Here is a 19,914-nt window from a genome sequence, read left to right on the forward strand (position 1 = left end):
TTCTCATCATATTGACAGCAAAAAAATCCGTCCTCCCATCCTACTTGAAACTTTCGTACATGGTTTCGAGAGAGACATATGCCACTCGCAGGTCAGAGACAAATACAAATGGAGCGGAGTTTGACTCCAGTGAGTGAGAGAGTGGGGGTTGACGGAGGTTAGAAGCAAGCGAAATGCACAGATATCACTGCGAGCCACAATGTCTCTCGAGTCACGTTCTCGCCACGGCTGCTCTACGGAATCTACAATGGCGTCTTAGACTTCGGAAGAAAGGAAGGAAGAAAGAAAGAAAGAGAAAGAAAGAAAGAAAGAGAGAAAGAAGTTATGACTTACCTGTACACGTCGTCATACGTATTTCCATACACGAAGACTCCTTGCAAACTTGAATGGGCATGTAGATCCAAGACGAAATCCAGTTCTATGTTCTGAAACAAATAGTAATAAATTGCATACAGTGATTTAGGATGGTCGATAATTGCAACATGTCAACAGCAACTCCCATGTGTGTCACTGTCAGTTCTGTAATTTCAATAGTGTCATCTGTTTCAGTTAATTAGAGTTCAAGCAATCTTAGGGTCGATTTCTAAAACACGGACGAAATCGTGGTTCCAAACGTCGGCTTTTAAACCACGATCGAGGTCTGAATCCTTATGCGATTTCTAAAACGAAGTCGAGACGTGGCTTGAGAAGAAACCGAGGTTCGTGGATATTATATTTGGCAACGAAGCTAAGAATCGATTTTTATTCCTGTAAACAGTCGATATTAGAAAGAAATGAACATCGGGATTAATATTTTTAATGAATTGCAGTGTCACATTCTTTTATTCTCAGCTAAGGTAAGGTTGACTGTTGTACCTTTAGCATAGTGTTCCTTTGAACATTTTTTGTTTTTTAATTTTTGCTGCTACCTAGAGGACTCAAACTGAAGTAGATTGTAGAGAAAGCCGCTAAGTAGCTCTGGTCGTCGTTTCAGTTTGATTTATTGCAAAGTGTGAGTTCCGTGGAGAAAATAAGTTTTTTTAGTACCAAAAGTAAACATTTCGTTCATTGATGTATGTTTTCTAACACAAAACCAGATTGCATTTGTTAATATCTTTCAAGTACGGTGTGTTCCCTATCATCTGGTGAGTGATAACATATTCTAAATTCCATGATTTATTTGACTCTCTAGTTTGCGGAGCCATATTTGTTTAAGCGTGCACCCTCTTGTACCTTTGAACACAAAACATCTTGTACCATGGAACATGTTCCAAATTACACGATACTATCGGTTTTTGTTTTTCTTTTATTTTAAGGTCATGTCACGAAGTAAGTCTGGAATTAAAGAGGTCCCCAATTGATCCGGATGCCTTGAAGAAAGCTGTTGAAGCAGTTATTGCTTCTCCAGGAAATAAAATCTAAATCAGAGAAGCCTGCTCTGGTTTATGAATGAAAATACATTTTAAATATGATTGTCACTTTTACAGCTATATTCCCACCTATATTCCATGTGTTCCAACTTACAAAAGGGTATGTTCCAAGGTACATGATCCTGTTGTACCTTTGAACACAATACATATCTATTCATTTTATTTTTTTCCATCCTTAATAGATCTGTAAAGCAGGAAAATACATATAGGAAGTTATAAAGGAATCTTCAATAATTATTTCAAGCATTTTTTCATTTAAAAATTTCATTTCCCAAAATTAAAAAAAAATAAAATGTGAAAAGTGTTTAAAGGTACAACAGTCTCCCCTATTGTTATATTTACTAATTTACAGATTTATTATGTTTGTTTAAAATACTAGCATTACTTACTGTAGTATTTAATAGGGAAATGATTTTTAGGTACAAGAATGATATTGACCAAATAATTAGCATAAGCCGAGCGTTTATGTTGTAGTTTATCATTTGTTCATAGCTACTACCAACATTAACTACCTGAAAAACCGGTTCTAAGGAATTAATAACCTAAATATAACTGGATTAAAATTTCAATTGAAACTAAAATGTAGTATGGTTCTACTTTCACATATAACAGGCTGGTACTACGTGGAAAGCCCCAGTAGCATAAAACTTAAAATAAATAGACAAAATCACGTTTGCTTCATATTCTTGTAGGCCCACATCATTTTCGAGTATTAAATAAATGTCCGAAACTACTGTAAAGACTAATAATTAAGATATATGCTATCGTCTTATACACATAAAAGTATAATTAATATAGAATATTATATCTTACTTCCCTCAAAGCAACAAGAAGGTGTCAACCCGCCACCTCTTGCATTTTTGTTGCAGAGTATTATTTAGCTTTTTTGCTAAATTTTGCCTTGATTCCTTCGAAAATCGAAATATTCGCCTGAAATTATTGTCGTTGTATAGTTACAAAGGATTATTACTATCTCTCGTCATTCCAGTCCGGGGATTTAATATTCGTAGACACAAATTTTCCTTTGATAATCATCCAGCTGATCTACTACCTCCATCTTGTATACATGAAGCCATGGTTTTAAACCTACCCAAGCCGTGGTCTCTGCTTCAGACCATGGTTTCGAGCCATGGCTCATAAAAATGAAAAATACCTCGTTTTGTAAATCCAAACGAGATTTAAAGCCATGGCTGTGGTCTAGACTTCGTTTTAGAAATCGACCCTTAGTGTTTGATTTAATTTTTATTGTGATGGAAGGAAATTTCTCATAGTAGATAAAGGCTTAAATTTCAGGGAGGAAAAGAACCATGCTTCATGTAATACAAGGTAATAAGACACGTAGAGAATATTTTGTCAATCACAACACAAAAATGAATCTCAATCAGATGGGCATAATCATTTATAGTTGTTTAATTGCATAATATAATGTTAAATTTGTCACTTTTGCTTATAAACATGTTTTTTTGTTCTAAATATATAAGTGGCGTTGTTAACTTCACTGCAGGTAACAGCGCCAGTATGCGTCATACTTTTATTTACTTGTATTGTAGTAAAACCTTATCACAATTACAACTCTTTAAACGTACAGTAGTGGCAAAAAAAACCGTACCGAACTTTGTAGCTGATACAAAAGAATCCTGTGCTGTGTATTGTGTTAAACTGTGGTAATTTCAATATGGATAGTGAAGCTAGACGTATGTACTGCTATTTAATGTAAAAATACGCAGTTATCTTTGCCGAATAGAGGTAGAAATGATATTGATACCAGATGAAAATAAAACTCTCAAAGTTTGAGGCACTGAAGGAAATAAAAGACGGTAATAATCGAACAAAATGCAATAAATTTCATTGTTACAATTAATATATGGTACTCGGGAGGAAATTAAACAATTAAACACAGAATAAATATGGGAAATGCCTGTTATTATTCCGTTGAGAAGCTTTTATCATCTACTGTAAAAATATCTGAAAGTTAGAATATATAAAACAGTTATATTACCGGTTCTTTATGGTTGCGAAACTTGGACTCTCACTTTGAGAGAGGAACATAAGTGAAGGGTTTTTGAGAATAAGGTTCTCAGGAAAATATTTGGGGCTAAGAGGGAAGAAGTTACAGGAGAATGGAGAAAGTTACACAACACAGAACTGCACGCATTGTATTCTTCACCTGACATAATTAGGAACATTAAATCCAGACGTTTGAGATGGGCAGGGCATGTAGCACGTATGAGCGAATCCAGAAATGCATATAGAGTGTTAGTTGGGAGGCCGGAGGGAAAAAGACCTCTAGGGAGGCCGAGACGTAGATGGGAAAATAATATTAAAATGGATTTAAGAGAGGTTGGATATGATGATGAAGAATGGATTAATCTTGCTCAGGATCGGGACCGATGGCGGGCTTATGTGAGGTCGGCAATGAACCTCCAGGTTCCTTAAAAGCCAGTAAGTATAGTATAGTATTGTATAGTTACAATTAATTATAAAAGGTGGATGTGTTTTGTGACTAGAAAAATTTGAATCTGTGACTCTGAAATCAGCTACAAGGTTCGGTCCGGTTTTTTTTTGCCACTACTGCACATTCCATAGGAAAGGCTACGAATGATCAACATCTGAAATATCTATATTATTGTCCGTATGGCCAGTTGTAACCCATTTTCTGAATTGATGGCTTTAATAAGTTAACTTAACCTTTTACAAAGTATAGTCTAAAACTTTGAGACATTTGAAGAGTCCACTGCAAGAATGATGGATGTCACTTTCTTGTCAAAAATGAACCAAGACTGTCAATGCATAGCTTATGACATATAGAATGTACATAGAAAGTTATATGGCATTAACACTGATAGTCATTGTCCAGTAATGATCGGAAAATCAGAGTTAAGCTTTGAGCGCTAAGCATTTCAAACTTTCAATTGCTTCTCCTGCAAAATGTATTCCAAACGACATCAATCATTCTTGCAGTGGACTCTTCATTTGTAAGCTGTTTTTACCGACAGAAACGATTGAGAACAATAGGTATTGATGAACGGTAATTTTGTCCTGGTTTTAGAAAGTGAAATAATCTGGGTAGGCTAATAAACAGAATGATGAGGAGGAAATTAACACTGATTCACATTGTGTACCAGAAATGCATCAAGGCAAGATCTCCGGTCCCCTTGGTAACGTGATCCGTGGCTGGATGTGACAGATCAGTGACGGGGGAGTATATTTACAATGACCTCATGAGGAGGGGAACGACCAGACGCATGTTGACGAACAATAGGCGACGAAGTAAGCTGGTCGTGTCAAACATCAGCTATCTGTGCTCAGAAGTCGCGACTACCTTCTGAGCGTCTAGAAAGTCTTTGTTATAGATAGATAAAGTGCATTTATTGATGCATAATAAATTATACAAACTCATGTACACAAGATCCTTCGCAAGAGCCCGTACGGCAATTCGTGCTAAAACTATGCACAGTTTGAAATTCATAACAAAAGTGATACTACTAATAATAAAATAGTAAAACAACAGATATTATTATTACTAACGTTTTCATTATCACCATTATGCCCTACAAATAATCTAACTTCACACCAAATTTCAGAAAAATAATAAAAATAAAATGTAAGATATGAAAAGAAAAAAATACACAGTGAAACACACATATATATATATATATATATATATAAACAATTCAATTCCTTATTCAAACTGTACCAAATAATCCAACTAATACATATAAAGGTAATATATAAAAAAAAGAAACATACGTAGGCAATAAAATACAAATGGAAAAAAAGACACAATAAATACAAAAAGAACATTATCCTCAAATAATCTCATTCGCTCAATGTTTAATATTACTCATTACAATAGTAATAACTCTTTCCCTTATTTCATCGGCTCCCTCCCTCTCGGCCAGTTCCGCCCTCAACTGTCGAACTTTTGCCATAAATTTTCCGACACTGTCACAGAATTTAACGTTATTTAATACAGCGTATGTCGCCAAGTGCTCCCTGCTAGATGTAATGAAGGACTCTGGCAGGAACCGTTTCCTCAGAGCTTCGGTGGCTTCACACTCCCATAGAATATGGTGTGATGTCTCGCCTCTAACGCAAAGAGGACATATTCCCGCCCCCTCTTCGTTGACGATTTTAAGTGCCCTCCAGGCTCCTAGACGAAACCAGATTAAACCCAGTCTACCTTCTCTGCTTCCTCCATAGAGATATGATTCGATTCCCTAATTTGTTTTGATCATCGATTGGATCTCCAGAGCAACCTTATCCCTACATTCTCCTTCCGTTATTTGCCTGTCTATATCCTTCAGGCGTTTCTTGACTTTCCGCCAGATATTTCGCTTGTTCCTGCAATCTTCCCCGATTATAAATCCCATGCCTATTTTCTCCAACCCTCTGCTTAATCTACCTGCCCAGGTTACTTGGTCTCACCTCTCGAATTGCTCCCTATAACAGACCGCTCTAATAAGAGACTGATCTCCATGCACAATCCTCAGACAGTACTTTAAAAATTTTACTTTGCATTCTAAAGTCTTTGTTATGCACCACAGTCGTGACCTACAGTCACAGTCCTTGATCCGTACGCCTAACCATGTGACTTGCTCATTTCATGAAGTTAGGAGAGATTACATTCAATATTGCGACTCTGGAATAGTATATCACGATATAAGTTCGGGAAGTGCTTTTACAAAATCAAGAAAAAATTTGTGACACGAGCAGTAATTTATGCACGATAGTATATTTTGAAAATAATATTTTAAAAAATCTTAACCCTTACAAGTCGGAAGGTGTATACCACTATTGCACGCAAATGTCTAACTCATACCCAGGGTTTCGTTTACCTGCACAATGCGGCAAATTATTGTTGGATTCGTTAGCCGAACGGCATGGATGAATATATAATAGGATGAGAAACTTACTGAGTTTCCCGTAACACATACTAGAGGCGTTGTTGTAGAAATTGATTTTGCTGCCACCTGTTAGGGGGAGGGGTGATATTACATCTAGCAGCGCACTAAGTACCGAAAAGAGAAACTAATTACTCCATGCATTTAGCAGCGCATCTGGTGACGAAAATGTTAAACTGTGCAGAAAGTATTCCCTCCCACACTCATCGATATTCAAAACTAACCCAATTTAAAATAAAATATTTACATTTTTATTCCTCACAGCATCTTCTACTGAAAATTCTTACCGGAGTCAATAGGAAGATAAAAGAGACGATCTATTTTACAGTACCCAATTAAAATATAACTAGAGAGAGACAAAAAATAAAGCAGAAATTTAGATAATTGGGATTGTATTCTCTGGGTATTTACTGTACAGCGCAATGGAAAAGTCGGCAAGAACTACTTAGATAGTTCAATTTATTATATTACTATTACTTTACAATGCATTCAACAACACTATTTTTACAACGTCCATAAACATCACTGTTTAACATACACTGCTTATACACACACGTAGTATCACTTTATGTTCACTTATTAGCAAATTTCTGTCTGCCATCTTGTCTCCTCGTCGGTCCTCGAGCAATATCTCGAACGGATAAATAGAGAACTCTGGGTAATGAACCCAACACGTAGTTCTAATGTTCACCACCTACGACGTTGGGCGCTGATCATCTTATTTGAACCCCTGCCGCGAGATGGTGCTGATCGCAGTTTCGCATCCTATTATATATTTATCCATACGAACGGTTTAAGGCGCACAAGATATGTCCGGCCAGCATATCGTGCCTAAGATCGCAGGTTCGCGTCAAGGCCACTGCAGTCAATTGAGCCTGTGGTAAAGGATGGGGAGGGCCCATGTAAAACAATCGGTGTAATGGTACGCATGGAAGCTGACGGGGTTTCAGTTGACTGCAGTTGAAATGATTTTGCTTCTTTTAAAAAAAAGCAGTACTTACTTACTGGCTTTTAAGAAACCCGGAGGTTCATTGCCGCCCTCACATAAGCCCGCCATTGATCCCTATCCTGAGCAAGATTAATCCAGTCTCTATCATCATATCCCACCTCCCTCAAATCCATTTTAATATTATCTTCCCATCTACGTCTCGGCCTCCCCAAAGATCTTTTTCCCTCCGGTCTCCCAACTAACACACTATATGCATTTCTGGATTCGCCCATACGTGCTACATGGCCTTCCCATCTCAAACGTCTGGATTTAATGTTCCTAATTATGTCAGGTGAAGAATACAATGCGTGCAGTTCTGTATTGTGTAACTTTCTCCATTCTCCTGTAACTTCATCCCCCTTAGCCCCAAATATTTTCCTAATCACCGTATTCTCAAACACCCTTAACCTATCTTCCTCTGTCAAAGTGAGAGTCCACGTTTCACTACCATAAAGAATAACCGGTAATGTAACTGTCTTATAAATTCTAACTTCCAGAATTTTTGACAGCAGACAGGATGATAAAAGTTTCTCAACCGAATAATAACAGGTATTTCCCATATTTATTCTGTGTTAAATTTCCTCCATGGTATCATTTAATTTGTTACTGTTGCTCCCAGGTATTTGAATTTTTCCACCTCTTGAGAGGATAAATTTCCAATTTTTATATTTCCATTTCGTACAATATTCTCGTCATGAGACATAATCATATACTTTGTCTTTTCGGGATTTACTTTCAAACCTATCTCTTTCCTTGCTTCAAGTAAAATTCCTGTATTTTCCCCTAATCGTTTGTGGATTTTCTCCTAACATATTCACGTCATCCGCATAGACAAGGAGCTGATGTACCCCTCTCAATTCCAAACCCTCTCTGTTATCCTGGACTTTCCTAATGGCATACTCTAGAGCAAAGTTAAAAGTAAAGGTGATAATTAACACTTTTTAATTTGTAATTTATTCACTCTCCATTTTATTTTGTTTTTTTGGAATCCCCTCCTCAGCACGAGTCTTACTCAATCACGAATAAGCTAGTTTAAATTATATTAACTTGTATTCATTTGTAATTTACTAGTATTAAATAAATAAATAAATATCCTTGAAAGGAAGTAACTGTATTGAAGAAGGCAAGGAAATAATAATAAATATTATTTCCAAGGAATGGGAAGAACGATACTTCATTTTATGTGAAGAAAGAGATGACATCAGATTGTTTGTTGTGCTTAAAGTATTACTAGCTTGCCAAAGTATAAAATGTGCATCGACATTAACGTATCGTGCGTATAATATTTTAAGGTTAAGTTAATTAAAACTAAATTTAATTCTCATTTTCTTAAACATGCAGCTCTTTTCTTTTCTGATTATAAATGAACATATATATTTACGCATGTATCCATACCAATTTCGAAATAAGAATGTATAATCACAATAATAAAAGTTAAATAGAAAGATGCGACTTCGTAATTTACAATATAATTCAGTTGTAATATGTAATGAATTATGTGAAATATTGCACAGTATACCACCGATGGGAAATAATAATACTCCCTTAAAGCCTGAATTTCATAATTTGTGAATAGAATGGGAAATTAGTTAAATGTATTTCAAAAGAATGTCCTGAAAAAAAAATAATGTCTTCACGTGACATATAAGAAACTGACACAATGATTAAAGCAGTTGGAACTTACGAATTAGTAGCAAAAATATTTCTGGAGGAGGTCATTACAAACTCTCAAGTACAGTCCGCATTTCACGAGAAGATCCGAGAAAGGAATGCGAATTTTTCCCCCACCCTTATAACCTACTCCCGACACTGAACCGGCCGGCCATTGACTGAGCTTTGTTTGTACCAGCCGGCCAATAACAACACTTCCATCCATCTGCTCCTTCAAGAACGCTGAGTTACTGGCTTACTCTCCTCTTACCCCGCAAGGACCATACTCCCTCGCAGGGATCCTCTCGTCAAATTTGGACAGTAGTAGTAACTGATTTTTTAAATGTAACTTATTTCAGAGTACAGATGTAATATGTTTTAATAAGTTAATTTTCGAAATAGTATCATTAAGGGGAGAGGATGGTATTTTTTGGTGAAAAATGAGTAAATTAAAAAAAAAGTCTTTAAAAGACCCTGTGATATGTGTGGAATGCATAGCATAATATTTTGCGGGTATTTGTGCCCTTATCGGATGTTGAGTCGCCATTTTTAAACTTCCTGCGTTATGGATTTTTAAATCACTCGCCCCAATTTATTGTTGTTTCCGGTAAATTAAATTTTCAAAAATTTTTTTTTCTTTAAAATACTCTTTCATTTGTGTGGAATGCATTGCATAACATTATGTGGGTATTTGTGCCCTTATCGGATGTTGAGACGTCAATTTTAAACTTCCTGCGCTATGGATTTTTAAATCACACACCCGCTTCTATCGGTTTCCAGTAACTTCATTTGTTTTGCTACATTTTCAGACAAAAATGTATATCATTTCTGAACTATTAAAGATACATGCATGAAATTTAGAACACACATTCTTTAGACTATTAGAAAACTTTTCTCTGTAACAGAATTTTGTTAATTGATTACATTTAAAAAATACGTCCGTTTGTTTGCAAGAAAGGAAGTCAGAAAATTGTTATTAAATTTTAATTATTTATTTTACAAACGTAGGGACTAATACCAAAATTCTGTTAGAGACAGTTTGTAGAACATGCCTTTTCAAATACATTGCAAAAAACGGTTTGAATCTATCTTTAAAAACGGTTCAGATATATCGGTTTTAGTAGAATCCTGCATTGGGTATATTCTTAAAAATTTGGGTCCCCAAATATTTCTTTTTTTCCTTTTTTTTTCAAAATATTTTTATTTGGTTGAGTTGCCACAGCTATGAGCTCTCTACATACAAAAAATTAATATTTTACACCAAATAGGAAACAAGTTTTAGAAAATACCATCCTCTCCCCTTAAATGGTAAAATATTTTAGTGGAAATAAATTTAAGAATCAGTGCGTATATTTTCTCTCCACAAATTTTAATGATCTACAAGATTACCGTCAATCAATATCTAAGTTCGAAAATCTGGTAAGAGAGCTAAAATGCCAGGATATTAATCGGAATAGACTATAATGAAATGCGCTTAAAGGAAGTCAGGCTTTAGATATAAAACAGTATGAATAGAGAGACTTTTAATTACAAGAAAAATACACTGAGACTGTGATATGTAGAAGGAAAGTACAGAAAGGAAATGTTATATTAATTAGCGTTTTTAGGCTCTTTTTGTACGGAAGAAAGAGTCTAGATTATCGAAAAGACTTGGACCCTTTTCAGAGATTCTCTATGAAACTTGATAAGGTTATTTTTATTTCTTTGAGCTCCTTTAACATGAGAGGAAGTGTGTGCGTGCGTACATTTATGGATTCCTTAAGAAATGCCTACCGCCCCGAGGCAGGCCTTTCAGTGGCGAAATGAAGCACACAAGAAGAAATACTGAATCGAACGAATGAGTGGCGGAAGTATTCTGCATTTCCCAGTAACTTGGATAGGGCTCAATGTAAAAAGTAAAGACACGCAAAGGGCGTTACTTCAACGAGGAGTCCGGGGATTGTAGTCAAACGAATTCATAATCATTTTCTTCTTTGATTGTTTCGTATATGTAAAGAAATACGTAATCAGAATGTGAGCGGAATTAAATTTTAAGTGAATGAGTTACTGGAGGATGAGAGTAACTCTGATGGGGAGAGTGAAGGAGTGACAGTGATTGCGAGAAGGTTTCAGTGAGCACCATGGATAAATTGAGGGAAGGGATGATTATGGATACAGAGACTTAAAAGTGGCTGGATGAAAGAGGGAATGATTAATATTATGAAGAGAGTGAAGAAGTGATTGATGAAAAGAAGGATGAAGTGACAGTGGCGAAGAGGACGGAGTGAACGTAGTGAAGAGAAGGGTGGGGTGATCTGGTGTAGAGGACTGATAGAGAGGATGTGGTGAAGAAGAAACGGAGTGGCCACGTTGAAGAGGAGAGGGACAGATTGGCCGCGGTGAAGAAGAGAAGGACAGAGTGGACGCGTTGAAGAAGGGGCACAGTGGTCGCGGTAAAGAAAAATGGTGGAGTGGACGCGTTGAAGAGAGGTACAGAGTGGCCGCGGTGAAGAAAAGGATGGAGTGGACGCATTAAAGAGAGAGTGATTGCGGCCACGGTGAAGAATAAAAGGATGGAGTGGCGGTATTGAAGAGAGGGACAGAGTGGCTGATGTGAAGAAGAAAAGAATGGAGTGACCGCTTTGAAAAAGAGGGACAGGGTGGTCGCAATGAAGAAGAAAAGGATGGAGTGGACGCGTTAAAGAGAGGGAGATTGCGGCCACGGTGAAGAAGAAAAGGATGGAGTGGTCGTATTGAAGAGAGGGACAGAGTGGCTGTGGTGAAGAAGAAAAGGATGGAGTGATTGCTTTGAAAAAGAGGGACAGGGTGGCCGCGATGAAGAAGAAAAGGATGAAGTGGACACGTTCAAGAAAATAGGGACAGAGTAGCCGCGGTGAAGAAGAAAAGGATAGAGTGGCCGCGTTGAAGAAGAGAGGGACAGAGTGGTTGCAATGAAGAAGAAAATGATGAGGTGGACGCGTTGAAGACAGGGACAGTATGGCCGCGGTAAAGAAAAGGATGGTGTAGAGACATTGAAGAGAGGGACAGTATGGCCGCGGTGAAGAAGAAAAGGATGGAGTGGCTGTGTTGAAGAGAGGGGCAAACTGGCCGCGGTGAAGAAATAAATGAAGGTGTGGCCGCGTTGAAGAGAGGGAAAGAGTGGCCACGGTGAAGAAGTACATGATAGCGTGGTCGCGTTGAAGGGAGAGACAGTGCCCGCGGTGAAGAAGAAAACGATGGAGTGGACGCGTTGAAGAGAGGGATAGAGTATCCGCGGTGAAGAAGAAAAGGAAGGAGTGGCCGCGTTGAAGGAGAGAGGGACAGAGTGGCTGCGATAAAGAAGAAAGTGGTGAGATGGACGCGTTGAATACAGGGACAGTGTGGCCACTGTAAAGAAAAGAGTGGTGTAGAGACGTTGAAGAGAGGGACAGTGTGGCCGCGGTGAAGAAGAAAAGGATGGAGTGGCCGCGTTCAAGATAGGGACAAAGTGGCCGCGGTGAAGAAGGAAAGGATTGAGTAGCCGCGGTGAAGAAGAAAAGTATGAAGTGGCCGTGTTGAAGAGAGGGGCAAACTGGCCGCGGTGAAGAAATAAATGAAGGAGTGACCGCGTTGAAGAGAGGGAAAGAGTGGCCACGGTGAAGAAGTAAATGATAGCGTGGTCGCATTGAAGGGAGAGACAGTGCCCGCAGTGAAGAAGAGGATGGAGTGGACGCGCTGAAGAGAGGGCTAGAGTGGCCACGTTAAAGAAGAAAATGATGGAGTGGCCGCGTTGAAGAAAAGAGGAACAGACTAGCTGCGGTGAAGAAGAAAAGGATGGAGTAGCTGCGTTGAAGAGAGGGACAGAGTGGCCGCGGTGAAGAAGAAAAAGATGAAGTGCCCGCGGTGAAGAAGAAAAGGATGAAGTGCCCGCGGTGAAGAAGAAAAAGATGGAGTGGCCGCGTTGAAGAGAGGGATAGAGTGGCCACGTTAAAGAAGAAAATGGAGTGGCCGCGTTGAAGAAAAGAGGAACAGAGTAGCCGCGGTGGAGCAGAAAAGGATGGAGTAGCAGCGTTGAAGAGAGGGACAGAGTGGCCGCGGTGGAGAAGAAAAGGATGGAGTAGCAGCGTTGAAGAGAGAGACAGAATGGCCGCGGTGAAGAAGAAAAGGATGGAGTAGCAGCGTTGAAGAGAGGGACAGAGTGGCCGCGGTGAAGAAGAAAAGGATGGAGTAGCAGCGTTGAAGAGAGGGACAGAGTGGCCGCGGCGAAGAAGAAAAGGATGGAGTAGCAGCGTTGAAGAGAGGGACAGAGTGGCCGCGGTGAAGAAGAAAAGGATGGAGTAGCAGCGTTGAAGAGAGGGACAGAATGGCCGCGGTGAAGAAGAAAAGGATGGAGTAGCAGCGTTGAAGAGAGGAACAGAGTGGCCGCGGTGAAGAAGAAAAGGATGGAGTAGCAGCGTTGAAGAGAGGAACAGAGTGGCCGCGGTGAAGAGAAGGTCGGTGTGACAGTGACGAGGGAAAGGACACGTTGACTGCGACGAAGAGGAAGACTGATCATGGTCAAAGGAGCGAAGTAGCGAATGTCCAATTCCGGAGTGGCCGATATTATAACTACGGTTGTGACTGTGTGGCAGTGTACTTGGGTAACGTGTCTGGGGTAGGTAACTGGGTCGGTGACTATGGATATCTCTGATAGGATGGGTGAATTAGTGAGTTTTTAACTGTCAGATTTAGTGAATGATTGGGTTGGCGTATGACAGAGTGGGTGTGAGAGTTACTGAGTATGTAAGTAATTGAATGACTGCCTCGACAAATTTTATTGATTTTGTGCAACTTTCACCATGTTTCCTGTTGCATTAAACTGACGGTGAGAATTATAAAGATTGCGATCGGTGAAGTTAGATGTGAATAGGACCGATATAAAGTAGGTTTCATCTAAGTATTTTTGTTTCCCTGGCAGTGTCATGTTTTCAATGTTTTTGTATCACAGCAGCATAACCTTTCATACTCTGAAGAGTATCAGGCTCAAAATTTATTACATCGGAAAAAGCATTTGTGATATTATTTTCTCGTATCTAGTCTTTACAGTTTTGGTATTCCTCATAATTTTGAATTTGTTTCGGTATCCTGATATTCTTTATTTATTTATTTATTTATTTATTTATTTATTTATTTATTTACTTATTTACTTACTTACTTATTTATTTATTTACTTATTTATTTATTTACTTACTTATTTATTTATTTATATATTTATTTATTTACTTATTCACTTATTTACTTACTTAATTATTTATTTATTTACTTATTTATTTATTTACTTAATTATTTATTTATTTATTTATATATATTTATTTATTTACTTATTTACTTATTTACTTACTTAATTATTTATTTATTTACTTATTTATTTACTTACTTATTTACTTATTTATTTATATATATATATATATATATATTTATTTATTTATTTATTTATTTATTTATTTATTTATTTATTTATTCTTTTCAGTGCTCTTTTTGTCTGTTCGTTTTCGAATTGCTCTTAGGGTCATTGTTACCGGAAAATGTACCCGCCATTAGAGTACATAAATGAATAAATAAATAAATAAATAAATAAATAAATAAATAAATAAATTGAAAACATGAATACGTGAATACATAAATAAATACGGGAATACATAAAGATAATAAAAAATCATAAATAAATAAGTATACTTACTTACAAATGGCTTTTAAGGAACCCGAAGGTTCATTGCCGCCCTCACATAAGCCCGCCAGCGGTCCCGATCCTGTGCAAGATTAATCCAGTCTCTATCATCATACCCCACCTCCCTCAAATCCATTTTAATATTATCCTCCCATCTACGTCTCGGCCTCCCTAATGGTCTTTTTCCCTCCGGTCTCCCAACTAACACTCTATATGCATTTCTGGATTCGCCCATACGTGCTACATGCCCTGCCCATCTCAAATGTCTGGATTTTAAGTTCCTAATTTTGTCAGGTCAAGAATACAATGCGTGCAGTTCTGTGTTGTGTAACTTTCTCCATTCTCCTGTAACTTCATCCCGCTTAGCCCCAAATATTTTCCTAAGCACCTTATTCTCAAACACCCTTAACCTATGTTCCTCTCTCAGAGTGAGAGTCCAAGTTTCACAACCATATAGAAGAACCGGTAATATAACTGTTTTATAAATTCTAACTTTCAGATTTTTGGACAGCAGACTGGATGATAAGAGCTTCTCAACCGAATAATAACACGCATTTCCCATATTTATTCTGCGTTTAATTTTCTCCCAAGTGTCATTTATATTTGTTACTGTTGCTCCAAGATATTTGAATTTTTTCACCTCTTCGAAGGATAAATCTCCAATTTTTATATTTCCATTTAAATAAATAAGTATAAATAAAAATAAAAAATGAATAAATATGTAAATAGGTAAATAAGTGAATACATAAATAAATACGTGAATACATAAATAAATAATAAATACATAAAATGAATGAATAAAGAAATAGGTAAATATATAAATAGGCAAATAAATAAATAAATTAATAAACAAATAAAGAAATAAATATTCTCTATAATCTCGCAATCTCGTGAGATAAGAAAAAGCTTTCGCCCTTGATTAACAGATCAAAATTATTACAAGTCTTAAGCAACAGAAATGTAGGCATTGAGCAAAAATATGCAAGCAATAAAAGTGAAATTAAAATGCAATTCCAAAGTTCCACAAGCAGCATATATTAACAGGGGTTTAAAACAAGGTTGCCCCTATCACCGATACTCTTCACTTTCCATATTTAATGAAATTATCTCTGAATGAATTAAGAGTGACATAAATTGAATAAAACTCTAATAAAACTTTGACCTCAAGACGTTTCTTTCTGTCGATGATCAAGTCTTCTTAGCTGATTAAGAAACCCATTACAACTGTCCGTACACAAAATTAGAAAAATATATCCATAAAATGTGGTTTAACAATATCTACAGATGAGACCAAACTCTGGCGTTAAGAGGCAAAAATCTCATAATATACAACAGTAGTTATTAAAAGCAAAATTGCACAAAAATTTAAACATTTTCAGTTACCTCGAATGCACAATATGTTATGCAACAAAGAAAGATGTGGCAACAAAATTTTGGCAAGTCTCATAAATAGAACGTTCAAATCCTGCACGATTTTACAACAAAAAGTAGGTCAAAATTTATGGAACATGTTAGCAGAACCTACAATTCTGCATGAATATGAAATAAGAAGATTAAAACGAGGCAAATCAAGACTAAACAAATAGGAAATTAATTAATTAAGGAAAATTGATAAATATACATGGCAGAATCAAAATCACAAACGTAATTATAACATTAATATTTACCTAAAATCTCAACCTATCTGACAACTATAAAAGGGGGAATGGTAATTGGATTTTGGGTGGACATTTTTATTAATTTTTTTCAATTTGTTACTTTTTGTTTTTTCCTCTTTAAAATTGTATATCACGACTATATCAAATTTATATATGCCTTTAAATTTTTCGATTTTCTGAGAAGGGATATGCAAATTTTAATTTTAAACATAATTTCCCATGAATTTACGGATTTTGGGAGGAAAATTATATATATATATATATATTTCTTTTTTCAATTTATTCTTTGACTTTTCTTCTGTACAATGGTATACTACATATCATTATACTACAATTGTATGAATGTTAATTTTTAGTTTCTTTTCTGCGGGTGGGGCTTGGTATATGTAGCCTATATGGCTTATTTTAACTCCATAAGTTTAGTTTTTCCATAAATCAGAAATCTTTTTTGAACTTGAATTTAATCTAGAAAGCTGAAACTTTTAGGGTTGATATTTTTAGTGTTTTACATGTGCTGAAATAATGTTTTTATTATTTTTCTTAGAGATTTTGCGGTGGGTAATGTATTGAAAATCATAAAAGAAAACTAGGAGATGAGAAAATTATTCCTCAGTAAAGAAATAAATTACTGAAAAACTGATCTTTCAGCATAAAGTTAAGTGTACATGTGCTGTAAAAATATTAGCTGTCAAGTTTCAACAATTGTCGAGAAAGTGTACCTTTTATGAGATAATGTAGCATTGTTAAAATAGACAATTCCTTAATAATAATAATAATAATAATAATAATAATAATAATAATAATAATAATAATAATAATAATAATAATAATAATTCTTTATTTATGCTGGCAGAGTTAAGGCCATGGGGCCTTCTCTTACACTCTACCAAGTGACAAATTATACAAGTAGTTAAAATTTAACAAAAGTTAAAGAACAGAATACTAACATATTAAAAAAATAATAATAATAGCATAATAAAATCGACACTAAACAACATGAAAATAATACCATAATAGAAAAAAGAAAGTAAAAATACATTGGAATATAGCAAAAGCAACTCATTTAGTACAAATGGATAATATGGAAAACTTAAGGAAGGATATAACAAAATAGAATGTAATAAAATAATAAAAAGAAAATAAATACGAAAATTAAATAAAATTCACAATAAAAAGAGTATGATAATAAATTCATCTTGTGATAAAGAGAATAAAAAGGGGAAAGGAAGAAAAGAAATATGTAGCCTATATTTTTACAAACCTATCGCAGAGAAAAACGGCTTATAATTGAAAGGAATCTGAAATGAAAAAGTGCAATTTTAATCTATTTTCGAAACTGGACAATGTCCGACAGTCTCTGACATGTTGTGGTAGAGAGTTCCAGAGATGAGCTGCAGAGACCGTGAAAGATGAAGAGTAGGAGGATGTTCTGTGTTTAGGAATGGAGAGTGTGATATGGTGTTGTGAGCGAGTATCTATTTCGTGATATGAGGACAAATGTTGAAAACGAAAAGCTAAGTAGCTAGGGTTAGAGATTTGAAGAATATTGAAGAGTATCCCTTAAATAAATACAAAAGTAAATTATCGAGAATGAACAGGGACGGAATTCCACAAATAATTTATTCTCAACTACAGACGGTAGTGCAAAAGAAACCAAGGGAGTACAAACAAGTAATTTCTGAATAATTTCGAGGGAAAAATTGTTCCGGAGCCGGGTATCGAACCCGGGACCTTTGGTTTAACGTACCAACGCTCTACCACTGAGCTACCCGGGAACTCTAACCGACACCGATCCAATTTTTCCCTCTATATCCACAGACCTCAAAGTGGGCTGACAACCGTCAAGCAACCAACTTCGAGTGCACACTAAATCCGTGTGACTTAAATTGTGGTTTTCTGTTAACGAACAGTGACGTGTATTATGCAAATCAAGATTTCAGGTATAACTCCCTGTAATGTTGATGTGAATAATTTCGAGGGTTAAACCAAAGGTCCCGGGTTCGATACCCGGCTACGGAAGAATTTTTCCCTCGAAATTATTCAAATCAACTTTACAGGGAGTTATACCTGAAATCTTGATTTGCATAATACACGTCACTGTTCGTTAACAGAAAACCACAATTTAAGTCACACAGAGTTAGTGTGCACTCGAAGTTGGTTGCTTGACGGTTGTCAGCCCACTTTGAGGTCTGTGGATATAGAGGGGAAAAATTGGATCGATGTCGGTTAGAGTTCCCGGGTAGCTCAGTGGTAGAGCGTTGGTACGTTAAACCAAAGGTCCCGGGTTCGATACCCGGCTCCGGAACAATTTTTCCCTCGAAATTATTCAAATCAACTTTACATGGAGATGTACCTGAAATCTTGATTTGCATAATACACGTCACCGTTCGTTAACAGAAAACCACAATTTAAGTCACACGGAGTTAGTGTGCACTCGAAGTTGGTTGCTTAACGGTTGTCAGCCCACTTTGAGGTCTGTGGATATAGAGGGAAAAATTGGATCGGTGTCGGTTAGAGTTCCCGGGTAGCTCAGTGGTAGAGCGTTGGTACGTTAAACCAAAGGTCCCGGGTTCGATACCCGGCTCCGGAACAATTTTTCCCTCGAAATTATTCAAATCAACTTTACATGGACTTATACCTGAAATCTTGATTTGCATAATACACGTCACCGTTCGTTAACAGAAAACCACAATTTAAGTCACACGGAGTGAGTGTGCACTCGAAGTTGGTTGCTTGACGGTTGTCAGCCCACTTTGAGGTCTTCGGATATAGAGGGAAAAATTGGATCGGTGTCGGTTAGAGTTCCCGGGTAGCTCAGTGGTAGAGCGTTGGTACGTTAAACCAAAGGTCCCGGGTTCGATACCCGGCTCTGGAACAATTTTTCCCTCGAAATTATTCAAATCAACTTTACAGGGAGTTATACCTGAAAACTTGATTTGCAAGTAATTTCTGGATGACTGACTTCAGAAAGGGGCATACGAACTAATTCCATTATAGTTTGATGATGATGATGATGATGATGATGATGATGATGATGATGATGATGATGATGTGATATTAATTTGATTATGACAAGGAATTCTTAATAATAACAATGTCTACAGTTTCAGACTTTCCTTATGAATTGTAGAATTGAACTGAATTTTAGTCAAACTATCGAAAGAATCTAAAGCGTTAGAATTCTATTCTTTCTCGAAGTACGCGTTACTACGTGTGGGATGATATCCTCAAGAAACTGATTTCTATCACGAATGCTATTCCAAATTGACTGACAATAAAATCCGAGTGTAGGAAAAAGACCGATCATGATGTATATAGTAAATTCTTTGGAGTTTTGAAGGCAGAGGGGCTCTAAGCTAGACCATCCATTACCGTCGGATTACCGAGAGAGAGATGGATGGATCCAAGTTCCACCGGCTATCTCCTGGTGTTTTATTTTATGCGCGATCAATAACACCTTCAAGAAATGTCAAAGGAAAGCCGATAATCTGACTTATTGAATTAAACAAAACGCTTTAATATTACATTTCGAAACACTAAATCTCAATTCAATGCGACAAGGAGTTCTTTCAGATATAGAGTGTTAAATTCAGTCTTAGTGACCAATGATATAAAATGAACACACACTGATAAACAAAAG

The 19,914-nt window shown here is 36.6% G+C and overlaps 1 protein-coding gene and 1 non-coding gene across 2 annotated transcripts in view; one reads left to right on the top strand and one right to left on the bottom strand.

Moving 5' to 3' along the window:
* LOC138707765 (cytosolic carboxypeptidase 6) overlaps positions 1–19,914 on the bottom strand; it is a 1,502,040-nt gene that overhangs the window by 314,146 nt on the left and 1,167,980 nt on the right. The window contains exon 9 of the mRNA XM_069837635.1: positions 334–425. Coding sequence (XP_069693736.1) covers positions 334–425 — 92 coding nt within the window. The remainder of the gene's footprint in view (positions 1–333; positions 426–19,914) is intronic.
* Positions 19,078–19,149, top strand: TRNAN-GUU (transfer RNA asparagine (anticodon GUU)). Its single transcript has one exon. It is a non-coding gene; the product is annotated as a tRNA-Asn (tRNA).

This window comes from Periplaneta americana, chromosome 10, assembly GCF_040183065.1.
Source record: "Periplaneta americana isolate PAMFEO1 chromosome 10, P.americana_PAMFEO1_priV1, whole genome shotgun sequence".
NCBI classification, from domain to species: domain Eukaryota; kingdom Metazoa; phylum Arthropoda; class Insecta; order Blattodea; family Blattidae; genus Periplaneta; species Periplaneta americana.